General features: G+C 35.4%; 3 protein-coding genes across 5 annotated transcripts; 2 read left to right on the plus strand and 1 right to left on the minus strand.

The window, feature by feature from the left end:
• The first annotated feature begins 3,464 nt into the window (after positions 1 to 3,464).
• On the plus strand, positions 3,465 to 6,869 carry imp3 (IMP U3 small nucleolar ribonucleoprotein 3). Its single transcript, XM_016537426.1, has 7 exons — positions 3,465 to 3,727; positions 3,902 to 4,009; positions 4,094 to 4,168; positions 4,309 to 4,388; positions 5,397 to 5,448; positions 5,590 to 5,662; positions 6,790 to 6,869. Exons 1-7 carry the CDS (start codon positions 3,591 to 3,593, stop codon positions 6,814 to 6,816), a joined length of 552 nt encoding a protein of 183 aa, XP_016392912.1. The 5' UTR covers positions 3,465 to 3,590; the 3' UTR covers positions 6,817 to 6,869.
• A 496-nt stretch (positions 6,870 to 7,365) lies between these two features.
• On the minus strand, positions 7,366 to 10,846 carry LOC107727533 (vesicle-trafficking protein SEC22b-A-like). Its single transcript, XM_016537425.1, has 5 exons — positions 10,606 to 10,846; positions 10,344 to 10,453; positions 8,322 to 8,482; positions 7,635 to 7,781; positions 7,366 to 7,539 (listed from the first exon to the last, which is right to left on the minus strand). The coding sequence occupies exons 1-5, from the start codon at positions 10,678 to 10,680 to the stop codon at positions 7,385 to 7,387; spliced, it is 648 nt and encodes a 215-aa protein (XP_016392911.1). The 5' UTR covers positions 10,681 to 10,846; the 3' UTR covers positions 7,366 to 7,384.
• Positions 10,847 to 13,766: 2,920 nt separating this feature from the next.
• Positions 13,767 to 18,908, plus strand: LOC107727521 (uncharacterized protein C1orf21 homolog). 3 transcript variants are annotated; one of them, XM_016537405.1, is made up of 6 exons: positions 13,767 to 14,051; positions 14,131 to 14,269; positions 15,158 to 15,243; positions 15,339 to 15,403; positions 15,493 to 15,553; positions 18,017 to 18,908. In XM_016537405.1, exons 2-6 carry the CDS (start codon positions 14,179 to 14,181, stop codon positions 18,086 to 18,088), a joined length of 375 nt encoding a protein of 124 aa, XP_016392891.1. In that variant the 5' UTR covers positions 13,767 to 14,051; positions 14,131 to 14,178; the 3' UTR covers positions 18,089 to 18,908. The 3 variants fall into 3 exon arrangements, with proteins under 3 accessions (XP_016392891.1, XP_016392892.1, XP_016392890.1); XM_016537406.1 differs by lacking the exon at positions 13,767 to 14,051 and having other exon boundaries at positions 14,068 to 14,236; XM_016537404.1 differs by lacking the exon at positions 13,767 to 14,051 and having other exon boundaries at positions 14,071 to 14,269.
• Positions 18,909 to 19,179: the final 271 nt, after the last annotated feature.

A 19,179-nucleotide genomic window follows, 5' to 3' on the forward strand; every position in this document is an offset into this window, starting at 1 on the left:
TGTGTGTGTGTGTGTGTGTGTGTGTCTGGGGCAAAACCATATATGACTTTAAAAATGAAGATTCCTAAAGAAACCTGAGGTATGCAGAAAATATTTGGCACTCAGTATGCAAGTTTCGATAAAGGAAAACAAGCTACATTTCTTGTTTCACCATTATTTATTCTTCAGACATGCCCATTTAAATGAAGTAATATCATCTGTATGCAAAGTGACCCACACTTAGTTTGAGACCACTGAAAATGGGCAAAAACTTAACAATTTGGACATGGTGCTGCATTGAGATCCCCATATCTACGGGACTGAACCACATAGGGACTTGAAAATGAAGATTCAAAAAGAAACGTTTGTCAAGAACCAGAATCTAAAATCATATGGCAAGATCTCAAATTACAGGCATGCAAACTTTAAAAAAGGGAATATTTATGGCACTCAGACAGGTGCAATTGTTTTGATAGCGGAAACAAGATCTAGTTTCAATATTTGTTCTTCAGTAAGACATTCCTCTTTAAAAGGGAAAAAAGTATCGGCTGTATTGCAAAGTGACCCGCATTTGGTTTTTGACCGCTGAAAATGTGAACAATTTAATTGTGGAGCAACACTGAGCTCCCAATATCTCTGAAACCACATTGAACTTTAACAATAAGAATTCCAAATAAAAAGTTTGTTAAAAACCAAAATCTAAAAGGATACCTTTAAATTTAAAAGATTTGTTGTGGAGTGAGGGGCGCTAAAAACTTTGTATTTTTTATGTTTCTTTTTTTATTTAAAGGTATTTTATATTATTTCTAAATGCAATAATAAACAATGTCACTTATACACTGATGCATGCTGTTGCTAGCCCTCCAAAATTGCTTACCCTAACTTTAAGCGCAATAAGATGCGAAAGAGAACTGAACTTGCGATCGCATACGGACTCAGAGAGGCTCAGCTTATTAGTATGTCCAAATTCACAGTTTTCATAAAATCGATACTTTCAGCGAGATCTGTCCTGACCCATCGTCCTGTTTTACAAGGAAATTATTACATCATTTACATTAATGGTCAAATATCAGTCAGGTTCATCATTATCTTACAGTTCACTCAAACAACAATGGGTTTGGTAGGTAACTAATTATTTATAAAGAAAGGAAGCAGTGTCTAACTGCAGCTACACCGCTGGAACCTGAAAGTGCAGTCTGAGAACCTGATTTTGATTGTGAGAAGTTTCACCTCAGTCTGCTATTAATCTCAGGCACATAACAACCTCCTTTTTGTTTAACCTGGAGTTTATTAAATGTACAAATGGTGAATTTACTTTCTGTCCTGTCAGCATAACGATGGAGGGTGTTCGCTGTAAATCAATCTTTCCCGATTAACCTGGACTTAACATTTTTCAAACATGACACATCCCCATGCAAAACTAGACAAACGTGCTCGAGACAAAGTAGACAGCATGGCATTTTTCTTTTTTTATATATATATTTTGTCTAAAGCTTTAATAGTCAGTTGCATTAAAAATATATAGATTTTCCTTTCTATTAGTTGATATGTCAAGCTTTACATGGTTAAAATTAAACATATTTGAGAAAAATTCACTATGTTAAAACCCTAGCCCTGGTCTCCCAATCATATTAACGTGTTTTTAGGAATATGATACTGTACTTTCTGCACAGGAATGTTTGTGGTTATTGACATTTGATTAAAGTGTGTCTCAAAAGCTGGTGAGCTGCCTACCTAGACAGCATTTTAGGGCATGTTTGAACGTCCTAACGTCCGAATGATGTCATATATATAGTTCTGCTCATGTGGTAGCGTTTGCAAATATTCAGATATGTAAAGAGCGTGTAAAGAAGTTAAGTTTGTACTCTACCTGGTGTCAGAAGTGCAGCTCAGATGTGTAGCATTGAGTGAGCTTCGAGTCCATTAGAGACGCAGCAGAACCCATCCCTGACTCATGCAGCTCAATCATTTGATATAAAACGATTACTTCCTCAAGCACACTGTCAGCGTGAGTGAAATAGTGGTTGACACTCATGTTTCTGTTGTGTCAGTTTCACCAAAACTTTTTTAAATGAAGGTGGTAATTTGCTTACGGTGGCATATACCGTTATGGGTGTGTATTGCATGAAAGGGTGTGTATTTGTTCTGAAACAAAAATATTTTCATTAGGACAATGTTATGGAATATCATTTGGGATTTTACACCAGCAGAATATTCTAAAGTTAGGTTTAAAATGTGCTGTCTTGACTTTGTAAAGATGAAATTTACCAACAAAACAAAGTAGCAATAAAAAAATAAAAAAACGAACATAATTTGAATAATAGTTTCTGTAACCAGGGGCCTGTTTCATAAAACAAGTTTACCAAATAAGCCAGGCTTATTTCAGTTAGTCTGACTTATTTTGAACCAAATCAACTGACAAGAAGTCAGACTAACTGAAATAAACCTGGCTTATTTGGTAAACTTGTTTTATGAAACAGCCCCCTACACCAGTTTGGAAATAAATAAATATCATAGTAATTTCGTATTTGTTTAAAAACGTATTGCATAATAATTGTTAATTTACTTTATTTTAAATAATTTACTTTAACTGAACTTTACTTGGGATAAGAAATCTATAAATTACTCATTACTAATGAATTAAATACAAATTGTTTTGGTAAGATTTATTAGTAAATTGTTATTTTTAAATTTTGTTGTTAATTTGATCTTTTATAGTTATTTTATGGTATTTTAAAATCATTTTTATGTAACGCACTTTGAATTACTGTATAAAATGTGCCTTGTCTTTGACTTCCGTTATTGTTTGTTGCTTAATTTAATAAATACTGGGGGTTTTTGACATAGAAATAACGTGGACATTAACATTTTTATTCATCATTAAGATTTTAGGTTAGAATGTATATGTTAAAATTTCGTTGTCACTACTGTCAGTATATTTAACCAAGTTTTTGCCTTTACCTTTGTTCATGATGTGACTGTGTGGTTGCTCGTGTTTGGGTAAAGTACATAAGCATTTAATGTTGAACAATAATTAAGATAAAATATTAAGTAAAACAGAGATATATACTAACATCTAACTATATAAAACAAAACGTATACATTACGTTTTCAATTAGTGCTGTCAAACGATTAATCGCGATTGTTGATAAGCAGGCAGTTTCATGTCCCATTGATATTCATATAAATATATATATATATATATATATATATATTTGTACAATTAATCGCGATTAATTGCATCCAAAATAAAAGTTTTTGTTTACATAATATATGTGAACATATTTTTCTTAAATATATACATGCATCTGTGTCTATTTATATATATACATAATAAATATACAGATTGCACACACATATATTATGTAAATAAAAACTTTTATTTTGGATGCGATTAATCGCGATTAATCATTTGCCAGCACTAGCATCAATATATTAATGTTGTGTTTCTCCTCCTGACCACTGGGCGCCAGTGTCGAGCTAAACAGCCTCGCATTCCTTACAGAAAACACCGTGAAAGAAAAGCACGCGCGTGAAAGCTAATGTGAGCACGGTAACTAGAGAAAAACAACTCTAGCGTTGTGGTAAATATAATCGGTTTAATTCCCAAAATGGTTCGTAAATTGAAATTCCACGAGCAGAAACTCTTGAAGAAAGTTGATTTTATTAACTGGGAGGTTGACAACAATTTACACGAGGTTAAAGTGTTGAGAAAATATCATATTGAGAAGAGGGAAGATTACACCAAGTAAGGAACTGTTAATAGTACTTAACTTATAATAGCCTTAACCTAACATTGTATATTTGTTTTAAGAAAATATGCCTTTCTCACATGTTCATATTTTAGAGGAAGTGAATGATAGTGTCTGTCTTGAGCCAAAACATGACTTATGAATCAAATACGTTTATGATCTCTCTGTAGATACAACAAACTTAGTCGAAATATCAGAGAATTGGTACAGAAAATACGGGACTTGGACGAAAAGGACGGTTTCAGAGCTCAAAGCACAGCCCTTTTCTTGGAAAAACTGTAAGTTTGGGAACCTCTGGATGATTTGTGGGCACTTGAGCTGCAGTCCTGTCTAAAGGTCGAGTGTGTTTCTCTTTGTTGCAGATATAGTGTCGGTTTGATCCCCACCAAACAGAACCTCTCCCTTACTAATGAAGTCTGTGCATCTGCATTCTGCAGGTAACATTTGATCATGGACATTAATAGAAAAACAACACAATGTGCTGAACTGGTCAACTTTAAGTTTAAAGCAACTAGTTTTATCTTTTGTTTCTATTGCCTGTGTACTGTTTTTTTCGGATTGCTGTCATTTTCTGCAGGAGACGACTTCCCACAATCATGCTGAAACTGCGTATGGCTCAGAACCTGAAGACTGCCATAACCTTCATCGAGCAGGGCCGTATCCTTCAGTTCATCATAAATCACACTGAACTCTATACACACACACACGTTATCTGCTGTATATGTTATACACATATTATGTGTATATTATCTGCATCAACTTTTAATTGACAATTTAATGACTTGTATAATTAATTTACTTGATCTTCAAATATTCTTTATTTGAAAGGAATGGCTGAACCAAAAATTAAAATTTGTCCAAACATTTACTCACCCTTGGAACATCCAAGATGTACCAGAGTTTGTTTTTCCATCAGAACAGATGGATATTCTTCATCCTCTGCAGTGAATGGGTGCCGTCAGAATGGGAGTCCGAACAGCTGATAAAAACATCACAGTAATCCACACCACTCTAGTCCATCAATTAACGTCTTTTCAAGTGAAAAGCTGCATGTTTGTAAGAAACAAATCTGTTCTTTAGCATTTTAACTTTAAACCATAATCCATAATACTGCTTTCTCCAGTGAAAAAGTCCATCACCTGTTGTCCTCTCACATCAAAATCCACTGTAAAGTTGATCTGGAACTGTTTTGCACTGTTGTCACTGGTAAATGGTGACTTTTGCACTGGAGGAAGCATTATTATGGATCATGGACTATAATGGGTTATGGACATATGTTAGCTGGGAGCAACAGTTAATAACGTCTTAATGATGGATTTATTTGTTACAAGCATGCAGCTTTTGGCTACTCAAGATGTCAGTTGATGGGCTGGACTGGTGTGGATTACTGTATTGTTTTTATGAGCTGTTTGTACTCTCATTCTGACAGCACCCATTCACTGCAGAGCAAGTAATGTAATGCTACATTTCCTTAAAATCTGTTCTGAAACTCATCTACATCTTGAATTACCAGAAGGTGAGTGCATTTTTTTTCCCCCTTCTTTTTTGGCAAATTTTCATTTGAGTGAACTGTTCCTTTAAGCTGTAATATTGTAAAGAAAATGAATCTCTTTTCATTTAAATTTGCATGAATGTCTTTGAAACTACTTCTTGACTGAGCAACAGATATTCGTGTTGGGCCTGAGGTTGTCACTGATCCCGCTTTTCTCGTAACAAGGTTAGTTATGAAAACCCTCAGTAAATTTTTTTTCTGATGCCCGCTAAAGAAAAAAACAAAACACAATGTTAATTTTTATATAATAATTTATATGAATCTGGGGCAACTGAAATGTAAAGTTATTGTGCAATGCTCTTACAGGAGTTTGGAAGACTTTGTCACATGGGTGGATTCATCCAAGATCAAACAACATGTCATGAACTACAATGAGGAGGTATGTCAAAGTATATTATGAACATCATCCTGTAGAGTTTATACATAATTGTACAAAAGTTTGGGGTTCCGTAAGATTATAATGCTTTTGAAAGAAATGTTAAAAATGTTTAAAAATAAGTGGTTTTCATTTGAATATATTTTAAAATGTAATTTATTCCTGTGATCAAAGCTGCAAAGCATCATTACTCCAGTCTTCAGTGTCACATGATCCTTCAGAAATCGTTCTAATATGCTGATTTGCTGCTCAAGAAACATTTATCATGAATGTTAAAATCAGTTTTTTCATGATTCTTTGGTGACCAGAAATTCAAAAGAAAATAATTTATTTGAAATAGAAGTCTTTTGTAACATTGTAAGTGTTTTTACTGTCACTTCTGATCAGTTTTAATCTGTCCTTGCTTAAAGGGGTGGTTCATTGCGATTTCACTTTTTTAACGTTAGTTAGTGTGTAATGTTGCTGTTTGAGCATAAACAATATCTGCAAAGTTACGAAGCTGAAAGTTCAATGCAAACGGAGATATCGTCTTTTAAAATTCTGGCAGTTTAATGCCTACAAAAACGGCTGGTAGGGACTACAACGAGTTACTTCCCGGGTTCATGACGTAACAAACCCAGATAAACCCCGCCCTCGAGAAAAGGCAACAAAGGGGGCGGGGCCATGCTGCGCTGCTTTAGAGAAGAGGCGGTGTGGAATAAAGGTAAATTATGTGAAAAATAATGCTTTTTTTTTTTAACTAAGCATTAACACATGTTAGACTGCACCCCATAAACACAATCAAGCCTTAAAAAAAACCAGTCAACCACCCCTTTAATAAAAAATTAATTTCTTTAAAATATAAAAAATACTGACTTCTTAAAGTTTCGAACAGTCATGTACGCAAACCTTTTATTAATCTAACGATTTCAGGAATTTGTTCATAATTCATACAAACCTCCCTGTATGGACTAATAGTCTGACATCAGACAGGTTTTTTTTAAAGGCACTAAAATGTGAATGACTTTTTTATATATAGTGTAATCATATAAGCACCAACAGAGTCCGATTTAATGCTATTAAGAAATGTTATTAAACATGTATGAACTAATTGCTCATTTAACATTACAATTTTGTTTTTGTTCTTTCAGCGAGATGACTTTGACCTCATTGTCTAAATCTCCAAATACATTGGATTTCAACCAGAAATGGTCAGTGCATCAAGAGCAGCTGTTCATTTGTGATTCATCAAACCAATGACCAATTATCATCTTGAACCATTTTAAGTGAAAGCATTGAGTGGGACTATTGTGTATTTGCCATTAATAACCGTAAACAATTACAATTAATTAGTCTAAAGTTCCTAGAAAAGCACCTTTACATTTTGCATTCATATCACAAACTAAAAATATATTTGACACTTACATCTGTCCCAACAAAGATGCATCAATGTTCCACCACCAGCTACAGATGTGATTTCATATAAACCCCATATATACTTTGCATAGCTCTCTTATCAATGTCCTGCGCTCAGACAAGGCAACGAGTACATCGTTAACACCTACCACGGATATATTAGTTTCTAAATAAAGGAGGGTACAACTGTAAAAAGACAACAGCATCATGAACTCGACAAAACTTCATGGACAGCTACATTCAGTGTCTCAAACAGACACAATCTTGCGGCCAGAACAGACTTTTGTGAACGAGGCCCTGAGAGTTTCTGCTCGAATTGGTCACATACATTCACAGCCACCAGAAGCGCACATAAACAATGAGAGTGATGAAAATCACGGCGCCGGCGGCTACTTTAGCATAGGTGGACCGAGTGTTGAGGTACTTGGCATCGCTGCGGTACTTCTTAGACAGGCTGGACAGATTACTTGCTTTGGAATCCAAAGCTGCAGAAAGAGCAGACAGAATGCTATATAATACTTTTACAAATACTCAAATGAGCTCAAAAGACTGAAAGCGGCTGCAGTAAGTGTTCACTCACCAGATAACGCTTCTCCACGCTGGAGCACTTCCTCTATATTAGCAACCATGATCCTTTGCACATCGTGTAACTCTGAATTGACGTTGCCTAGATTTCTTCGTGCTCTGCTGTCGATGTAAGACTTTTTGGTTTTCTGAATATATGTGTCTGGAGACAAATAGGAAATCATTTGATCTACATTGCCAACCAACTGCTGATCCTTTTAATTAGTAAAACAGCTGTTTATATGCTACTGCTTAAAGGTTTGTGGTCAGTACATTTTTGAAATAAGTCTATTATGCTCACCTAAATTACAGAAAACACTCATACTGTGAAATATTAATGCAATTTAAAATAGCTCTTTTCTGTTTGAATAAAATGTAATTTATTCCTGTGATAATCATTACGTCAGTCCTTCAGAAATCATTCTAATGATGCCCAAGAAACATTTATTATTATTATCAACATTGAAAACAGTTGTGCTGCTTCACATTTTTGTGGAAACCTATTCTTTGATGAACAGGAAGCATTTTTTGAAATAGAAATATTTTGTAGCATTATACAAGCCTTTACTGTCACTTCTGATCAATTTAATGCATCCTTGCTGAATAAAAGTATTCATTTATTCAAAAAAGCTAATCTTACTGACCCCAAACTTTTGAACTTAACTTTGAGCTTTCAAATCGCATTGATCTATATGTTTCTTACCAAATTCGATAAAAGAGTACGGCCGTGACACTGAAGGGACTTTCGTCCCGTACTGCTCACTGAATTTTCCCTCCAGATCCTCCAGATAGGCAAACGCCAGTTTCTTGGGGAATCCTGCTTCACATAAGGCCAAGTAACACACTCCTTTCTCAATGACGTAGCTGCAAAACAAGATGAGTTTATGAAGTATGATGACATCCAGAATCAAACCCAAACTCTACGTGTGTCTGTCAGGGTCGGGCAAAATTCAGATTTTTAAAAACTGAACTGGCAACACACCCTACAGGATGTTGAAATGGAATTTTAATTGAATTGACAGGAAGAAGAATTTACTTGATTGCAATTTAAAAAATAAATAAAGTAAACAATCACATAACATACACATTTTATTAGCGCCACAGATTTTGCAACAAAAATAAACCCATTCATGTAAAATATGCATATTTAATGTCTGATGTTTCACTAAAAAATGACTTTTTTTTCAATACACAAAATGTCCACAGCATTCATCTAAATAGAAATTAATATTAACAATAAAATTTGAATCCAATTATTATATATTGATGTTTCAATAAATAGTTTAGGGTGAATCAGAGAAAGTATTTTAAAATTATGAGCTCTTCCACCATGGTTTATTAAATATATATTAGGTTAAAAGTGAACTAAAAATCAAACACACAAATTAATTAAATAGTAATATAATTTTCGGAAATAGCCAGGGAAAACAACATTTATCAATAAATAAATATTTTACTTACTGAAAAAATAGAAATATATATAAATCCTACTGTATCTCACTGATTAGAAGAAGCTATCAGTAATTCTTTTACTTTTTTATTATTTTAATTATTATTTATTTTTTTAAAGTGTGTTCAAGCGCCAGCAGAAAACAGTGTAAAGAAATACTCTTTGAGAGAAGCAGTCTTTATCAGCGGAAGTTAAAAGCAGCTTGTAAGTGTATTTACTTGTCTCATTAGTGTTTAGTGCAGTTGTCGTTGCTAGGAAGCTTCTGTTGTCCTCATTTGTAAGTCGCTTTGGATAAAAGCGTCAAATTACTAAATAAATAAATAAAAACATAAATATCAGCAACTGTACCTAATTACATATTTGGGTTTCTGAATAAAACTGAGGTGTATGAGTTCCATATTTTCACAATATTCTACTGTGCGAGTCGTAAAAGCCTGATGTATCAAATATTATACTCAACAAAAACACGTAGCAAGAAGTGCGTCCCAAATCGCATACTTATGCACTATTCTATGACGTTTTGTAGTATAAATAGTGCGAGTAGTGCGTTCACACTGAAAAAGACAAAAAGTGCACTTTAAATACCCGGATGATGCACTTAAAGCAGCACTATGTAACTTTTGGCGCTCTAGCTGTTAATAAACAGAACTGCACACATCCCGCGGAAGAACATTCCAACCGGAGCTACTTCTCTAAGTTTATGTCTATGGCGATTCACGCAGGTATGTGTTACTCCGCAGCGGTGACGACCCGACCAGGCTACAATAGTCCAAATATAAGTACTTATTATAAGTGTACCGCAGTGATTCGGAATAAGACAAAAACGCGGTTTGGAAGATCAATTCATGATGTACTCGCTCATTATATACATTTTGCAAATTTTGAACAAAGAAAAAGTTACATAGTGCTGCTTTAAATAACCGAAAAAACGAAGTGTGGAATGCTGGACACTAATGCACTCAAACTGTCGCAGCTTTAATTACGTAGCGAGGGGGGAGGGGCTACCAGACTCCGATTATGAATGACAAAATAACCATATATAATTAATACACTACATGATTGAGTACATAGTGTATAAGTGCGTCATATGGGACGCAGCTACATTTTTTTTTTTTTTTTTTTAAAGATCTGTCTAGTTTTCATATGTCAGGATTCGAAGGGTTAAAATTCCAGCAATTCATTCTATTTCCACAATTTAGAATTACAATTTTACATCCCGTCTGTAAGCTCAATTCAAATTCAGACTGTGTGAACGGTGTGCGTGTCAGTACTTACTGAAAGGCCATGGCTCCTGCCTCTAAAGTGCAGCGCGCAGGACTCTGATCGTTGAGTTTTCTGCAGAGCTGCTTGGCTTGACTCTGATACTTCTGTAAGTCTCGCCCTGACTGGAAAGAGCTTCACGTTAGAAACTCAAAGCACTGTACAATCACAACAGCAAAACAAACGAGCAATAACAAAGACGCTGTAAGATCACATCATGTGTTTTAACTTTGTACAAATGTTGTCGTTAGTCGTGTTGACATGGGTTCGTTCACACCTGCTCGTCCTCTTGCATTGATGCAGCGAGCGGCAGACTGTCGGCGACACGAACAATCATCGTCAGCAGCACCATTTCGCCTGTTGTCTTTGCTCTTTAACTTCGGTCTGTTTTGAAGCGAAGCGATTGATTGTTTGGCTGAATGGCAGAAAGTGACACATTTGAACTGACGGCAGAGTTCAGATGAGTTGGCCGGAAGAGGGTGTGTTACCTCAAATCCTTTCCGGCTTTCGCATTCCAAAGGTTCCGATTATTTATTTATTGATTGATTTAATTATGTATTTATTTATTCAACACTATAGAAATAGAAAAAAGACAACAGACAAGAAAAAGAAATAAACAATTAGAAATGGTACTACAATTACAACAAACGTCCAAAAGAGATATAGCTGATTTTTTTTTAGCATGAAATCCAAAAATATTATTAGCTTATATACACAATAAAGGGAATATTTGTAGAAATTTCTATTTCTTTAAAACTAGAATATATATATATATATATATATATATATATATATTAGTGCTGTCGCCCTTTATGCGAGGCTCCAGCTGGACATGCCGCATGTCTGCTCTGATTGGATGATTCTCATGCACGAGAAATGACGTCTTCCTGCAATTATAAAAGTCTGCTCTTATGAGACACTCTTATGGTTTAAAACTGGTGACCGTGTTAAAATATACCTTTATATATAATATGTGACCCTGGACCACAAAACCAGTCAGAAGGGGCTTTTTTTTTTTATTGAGATGTATACATCATCTGAAAGCTGAATAAATAAGCTTTCCATTGATGTATGGTTTGTTAGGATAGGACAAAATTTGGCCGAGATACAACTATTTGAAAATCTGGAATCTGAGGGTGCAAAAAAAAATCTAAATATTGAGAAAATCGCCTTTAAAGTTGTCCAAATGAAGTTCTTAGCAATGCATATTACTAATCAAAAATTAAGTTTTGATATATTTACGGTAGGAAATTTACAAAATATCTTCATGGAACATGATCTTGATTTTTAGCATAAAAGAAAAATTGATAATTTTGACCCATACAATGTATTGTTGGCTATTGCTACAACTATACCCGTGCTACTTGTGACTGCTTTTGTGTTCCAGAGTCACAAATACATTTGCCAATTTTAGTATAACGATTATGATGGAATGTTATGGTAGTATTTGCCTATTTAAAGGGATAGTTCTGCCGAAAATGATAATTCTGTAAAAAAAATTTTTTTACTTTTCTTAAATTTTATTTCAAGGTAACAGTGTATGTCATGATATAGTCATTTTTGCTTTAAACAAGGTCTTTATGATATCAAAATAAAAAAAGCACTCAAGCTCACTGAAGTAAACAGTCTGTGATTAAATAAGAATAAGAAACTAATTACAAGCCATAAGACAAATTAAAAACTATTAATAAATTCTACATACATTGTATAACATAATCAACTGTATAAAAACACTGCATATTCTTCACTATGTAAATTAAATGTTTTTTTGTTTTTTTTAGTAAAGTTACAAATGTGATTTAGTCAAGAGCAGTGAGAGATTTTCTCTTTTGTTGTTTGATTAACATGAATGACTGCTGTCACTTTAAGAGCTGCCCGGATCCAATATACTGTTAAACGTTTTTATATGATTGTCCATTAACATTCAAGTCAGTGGTGGTGTCCGATGTAAAAATGTAGTGCTACAACTGAAAATATTCAGCTAAAGCAGGGGGGAAAAAAAACATCTAATAAAAAAAGCACTCAAGCTCACTGAAGTAAACAGTCTGTGATTAAATAAGAATAAGAAACTAATTACAAGCCATAAGACAAATTAAAAACTATTAATAAATTCTACATACATTGTATAACATCAACTGTATAAAAACACTTCATATTCTTCACTATGTAAATTAAATGTTTTTTTGTTTTTTTTAGTAAAGTTACAAATGTGATTTAGTCAAGAGCAGTGAGAGATTTTCTCTTTTGTTGTTTGATTAACATGAATGACTGCTGTCACTTTAAGAGCTGCCCGGATCCAATATACTGTTAAACGTTTTTATATGATTGTCCATTAACATTCAAGTCAGTGGTGGTGTCCGATGTAAAAATGTAGTGCTACAACTGAAAATATTCAGCTAAAGCAGGGGGGAAAAAAAACATCTGTTTCTGCAAAAGCAGTTTTGGAGGGCTGAAATAATTGCCCGAAATGGTGATGTTTGAAGCGTTTTGACTTTGAATAATCTACAGGTAAATTAGTAGCAATAACAAACCATAAGGTAACAATAACAAAAAATTATGCTAGAGTAGAAACAAGTAAAATTTGTATATATCTCAGTCTGCCAAGAACTGATTTAATATTACCCAAATGTAATTTATTTATTGAAACTTTGTTTTCGGTTTCAGTTTTCAGCTTTAATTTATATTTCAATATTTCGGTAAACAAAAAAAAATCGATGCATCACAGTAAAAACATTTACTTTTTTTCTCTCAAAGACAAAAGAAAGTTATACAGGTTTGGAACAACTTGAGAATGAGTATCAAAAAAATTATTTTTGATTTCTTTTTTGAGATTTTGCTAAATACAAAAATCTCAAAAACTACTTGCCAAACTTCCATTTTGACATTTTGAAACATGACATTTTTCAAATCGGTTAAAATCATATAAACATTGTTTCTTACTCTCAAAAAATGCTAATATATATATATATATATATATATATATATATATATTTCAAGTTGGCCCAGCCATTTACTTCAAAAATGCGAACTTGTTTCCAGGATTTAGGATTCGTTCCTGCATCCCTCTATTGGCTGTTCCCGCTTCTCCTATTCATTGTAATAGCAGTGGTCCATCTCAGCTACACACAGTCTCTGGTTAAGCTCATTTATATTTGTTATAGACCATTAGACATGGAAGCCTGCCCGAAACCAGTGTTCTTAGGAGGAACTTTGATACACAGAAGCAATGTTTAGTCATTGACTGACTGGACAACAAGCTGCACAATCTAGGCCACTTCTGGTTGTCAGATGTCCATAGTTAATATGGCCAAACTGTACCTGCAGTTACATGCAATGACATTATTAATGGTTTAGTGTCCAAAGCATCTATAGGAATTGTTTTATTTCCCCAAGTATCTTTTCAAAAGATTTTGTTCCGAGTCATTTTCATAGTTATGTGTAACTCATATGACCCTGTGTTTACGTTATATATGTTTAATCTTCACAAAGCTGTTTTTTTCTTACGGGTTCATCCCACCATTTCTAATCTATTTCTAATGACTGATGTCCAAACGCACCAGCATCCGCTGCTCAGGCCAGTGTCCCGTTAACCCAAATTCATATCAGCTGCTCAGCACGAGCAGGAAACATACATGTGACACACCCAGATATGAAATTGAAGTTGAGCGTTTATCAGTATAGATACACTAAGCTCCATGTTAGACTACATGCCACTGTGTTATTGTATGTTTATGTAGATTGCTTTGTTTGAGTACTAAATGCTTGTGTTTTTGCTGCAGAACTCATGCCTGTGTTGGGTCAGGTGCAGTAGAGAGTGCCATGCAGGAAGGAGAGGAGAGGAAGTGAGGAGATGGGCTGCACCTCAGCCAAGCAGTTGTCATCTGTACCCAGTGATGAAGAGGGCCGGGGTAAGGCCTACAGCAATGGAGATGCCTTCTCCGGTCAGTGTCCCAGCTGTGTGTCCACAGATATTCACTGTAGATAATGTGATATAGAGCTGGAGTCAGTGTTGAATTTCACTGAAAACTCCAATTTGGTACCTGACTTAGAATTGACTGCATATATTGAGTGAACTGGGTGCAAAATTTAATTTTATTCCATTTGAATTCTTTAAATTGTGTATTAAATTGCAGTATAATATTACTCATAAACATCTTATTATACATGCAATATGAAATATATATTATATATATGTATTGATCAAATGTGACAGTAAAAACGTTTTCATTGTTATAAAAGATTATTTCCAATAAATTCTGAGAATGCAAAGAATCCTAAAAAATGTTTCTTGAGCAGCAAAGCAGCATATTTGAATAATTTCTGAAGGATCATGTGACATAGGACAGAAAAAGAAAAATGGAACACCGATATAGATCTAAACGAACTTGAGAAGTGGTATAATTTTGAAGCTCTTGCTCTACAGTTTATAACAAATCAACTTTTACACTCCTATTAGTGTAAGTGGTGATTTAGCAGGTGCTTTTATCCAAAGTGAATTACAGTTCAGTTATTAACGACAGTGTCTCTGGAGTGACCTGGATTTAACTGCCCTTAAAACAGTGATGACAGGTCATGCCTTGTTCTTCTGGGGTTGAATAATCAACATAAAATAAAAACGTACCATGTTTACTTTCTTACTATGTTACTGGTGTTACTGTACATGATTCATAAATGCAAGTTATTTCAAAGAAATGTCTTTGTGAGTATTGGTGGTAATTCGGGATTATTTTGTTAAATATGTTGTTTAACTCCGAAAGATCACATTACCGAAGTAAAATGGATTAAGAATCCTGTGTCCAGGTGATTTCAAGTGTACTCTTTCTGTTTAGATGAGTACAGAGTGAAAGGAGTTGAGAAGGTGAAGTACATGCATGGAGAAGAGGAGCGCACGAACACACAAAACCAAGAGAACTTGGTAAAGATTGATACATAGTATTATGTATCTCCAAATAGTCACAAATAATCATAGTATCCTGTAGAACATAAATTTTTCCTCTTTATGTCTTGCAGGAAAAGAGCACATTTTTGCACAAGGGCAGGCACAAAGATGCCACCGGGAATAGTAATAAGATAAGGTGAGTATGTGTTTGGTTTCTGCTCTAGTATTCAGTAATGGAGAGATGATGACCAATGAGATGTTCACCAAGCCTTCATTGTTCCTCAGTATCCACTCTTCAGAGAGCCAGCAGGAGTTCTTCAGGATGCTGGATGAGAAGATTGAAAAGGTAATTGAAGTAGCATCACTATTACTATTGCTCAAAGGTTGAGAGGCTTTCTCAAGTCCCTAAAGCCCATGGTATACTTTGGTATTACACTAGGGCATGTGATGTAAATTTTATTACAATCATAGTATGCATATACTGTACACCCGCAGCGTTTTCTAACCATGTGTTCACATGCGCCCTTTAATTTTTTCACACTTTACACATTGTTTGTCCTATGCACACTAAATGGAGTATACATGGAAAGGCTATGTGGTCAGCTGTATGTTTGCGCCAAAACTGAAGCATACTTCAGGCTTAAGCATTTGTGTAAAAACTAGAGTATACTTTAGGGATTAAGTGTTTGTGTAAAAACCGAAGTATACTCCAGGCTTAAGCATTTGCGTGAAAACCGAAGTATACATTAGGCTTAAAGGGTTAGTTCACCCAAAAATGAAAATTAGCCCATGTTTTACTCACCCTCAAGGCATCCTAGGTGTATATGACTTTCTTCTTTCAGACGAATCCAATCGGAGTTATATTAAAAATGATCCTTGCTCTTCCAAGCGTTAGAATGGGAGTAGGCGGGGGGTTTTTTTCAACAGTCCAAAAGTAGTCAAATAAAGCACATCCATCCATAATAAAACGTGCCTCACATGGCTCCAGGGGGGTAAATAAATGCCTCCTATAGCAAATCGATGCGATTTTGTGCGAAAAATATCCATATTTAAAACATTATAAACACTTTTCTCTGTGTAAAACTGTGTAAAAACCAAAGTATACTTCAGGCTTAAGGATTTGTGTAAAAATTGAAGCTCAAAGTATACTTAAACATTTGCGTAAAAACCAAAGTATACTTTAGGCTTAAGCGTTTGTATAAAAACTGAAGTATACATTAGTCATAAGGGTTTGCATAAAAACCCGAAGTATAGTTCAAGCTTAAGCGTTTGTGTAAAAACCGAAGTATACTTTAGGCTTAAAGATTTGTGTAAAAACCAAAGTATACTTTGGATTTAAACGTTTGCGTAAAAACCGAAGTATACTTTATTAATATTAATATCTTTAACTTTAAACTATAACATAGGCTGATTATTCTTATAGATTGAAACAAAAGTGCTTCAGCCAAGATAAAGAATATGAAAAGTGCTCAGAGTTACTGCGGAAAACAGAAAAAAGAGAGTGAGCAACAATGAAAACATGTTGCTGGAGAGGGGCTCATTGAAAATGCAAATTCATTCTCTGCCAGCAGGAGGTGCTTTTGTAGCGGCAGAAGCAGCGGCTTCCCCGGTAACGGCTATAAACAAAGCAGCGCTGCGCTCATAAACGCTACTTTATCAGATAAAATGAAAATGCCATCGAAACTTTTCTGAAGACAGTCGGTTCCATTCAAAGATTCATTCATATAAAACACCCGTGCCGCATTTTGATTTTGAAACGAGCAGTGCTCATGTTTATTCTACAAAGTCAACCACCACAAATAAATCTATGTATGGGAAACACTGGTGATGTATATCGAAATATCGGAAATGTGTTTAAAAATCTTATCGCCGTTATTAAAAAAATTATATTGCGATATATATTGATCTTGAATTATTGTCCAGCCCTACTTTGGGCTTAAGCGTTTGCGTAAAAACCAAAGTATACTTTAAGCATGTGTGTAAAAACCATAGACTGTAAAAAAAAACATGGACGTAGTGTCTGTGACGTCACCCATAGGTTTCTAAAGAGTGTTTTTGAAGCTCAAAGTGGGCGGAGCCGGCTGTCACCATCTTGGCAGTGCGTCACTCAAAAATGGGCAAAGAGGCGGAAGCTGGTTGCTGAAACCATGCCCACCTAGCTCGACGGTGGTGACTGCACCGGCAATCCACCTGTCACTCAAGTGGCCACGCCCTTAATTATGCAGAACTTTAAGGCGTAATATAATTTAAAAGGTTTCACGAGAGACCGGAAAGTTGCCTCTTGGTAAAAATTGAAGTATACTTTGGATTTAAGCGTTTGCATAAAAATCAAAGTATACTTCAGGTTTAAGTGTTTGTGTAAAAAACAGAAGTATGCTTTGGGCTTAGGTGTTAGCATCAAAATAAAAGTTCACTTCAGCTTAGGGCTGCACGATAAATCGCATGCGATATTTAACGCGCATCTTGTCAGAAAAGCCGGTTCTGTAATCAGTGGTAAATCTCCATCACGTGCGTGCTTTCACATTGAGCAGCATTAACTACACAGAGCCGTTGTTCTCTGACGAACTGCGCAAAACCACGTTCATATTCGCGCGATTTTTTGCGAAAGCACGCACGTGATGGAGATTTACCACTGATTACAGAACCGGCTTTTCTGACAAGATGCGCGTTAAATATCGCATGCGATTTATCGTGCAGCCCTACTTCAGCTTAACCATTAGTAATACACTTCAGAAAATGTCTATTTTAATTGCTGTTTTTTTTTTTTTTTGAGGTACCTTCCCTTATAATATGACTCTTACATTTACAGGGACGGGACTACAGTTCAAACGACGAGGATATGACATCGCATGCTGAGACGTTTGACTCACGCCAACATTGAGTCAGTCCTGTCCCAAAGTTCTTTACACTTGCTTTCCATGCCTCCTTACCCAACAAGTATTAATCTTCAAGAGAGTGGGTTCAAGTGACATTCAATCCAGTTATCTACTCCGTTTACAATCTACACACTCTCCCAAATGTCTTACAGGTCAGTATTTGGGACTCTTAAGGACTAGAATTTAAACCGTATGGGGGCATGGAAAGGCCATGGTTAAGGAGACTGGGATTTGGCGCAAGATTTGAATGGGAAAGCCATTTTCAGACTGTTCCTCAATCCCTTGCCTTACACTACCCATAAGCCTTTCTCCTACTCGTACATAGAGTGGAGAGAGCCATGCTGAGAATCCTGGATTTCACCCTCCCTTTGACATGGACACTACACACGCTGGACTAGCAGTGGAGATGATATCTCCTAAGGAGGACATACCTACCGAGAGACTTGCGTGATTCTGTCCAGCTCATGCTGTTGAGACACAGTAGGTGAAAGAGTATGGACAGAAACACAAGACCATTTCTAGCATTCCAATTGTTTTTTTAACAAAGTATTTTTCACCCACAGTGTATTATGTATATGTCTTTTTGACCTTTTTCTTTGAGTTATGTTACAACGCTCAGGACAGCAGTGCTGTATGAATCATCACTAGATTTGTTGGTTAGATGAGGGCAGTGCAGTTCCTTCAGGGCCGGTCTTGAGGACGTGTTGGGTGGTGGAGATAGATCACAGCATCTAGCCGTGTTTAGAGATGCCAGTTACAGCATCTTAAAAGGGTCCTATTATGCTTTTTCACATCTTCAACTTTAGTTAGTCTGTAATGTTGCTGTTTGAGCATAAAAAAGATCTGCAAAGTTACAAAGCTCAAAGTCCAATTCAAAAGGAGATATTTTATTCAACAGAAATCACTTTTCAAAAACTACAACGAACGGCTCATTTGGACTACAACGCATATTTTCCGGGATTTGTGATATCAAAGGACGAGACCTGGTTGAGCTGCACTAAAGAAGGCAATGAGTGTTATCACTATATCAGAGACGAGCTAGTTTTCCCAAGGCAGACGAACTTAGAGTGATTACAATCATCCGGGTTTAAATCGC

Source organism: Sinocyclocheilus rhinocerous, unplaced genomic scaffold (genome assembly GCF_001515625.1).
Source record: "Sinocyclocheilus rhinocerous isolate Xijiao unplaced genomic scaffold, SAMN03320098_v1.1 scaffold306, whole genome shotgun sequence".
Lineage (NCBI taxonomy): Eukaryota > Metazoa > Chordata > Actinopteri > Cypriniformes > Cyprinidae > Sinocyclocheilus > Sinocyclocheilus rhinocerous.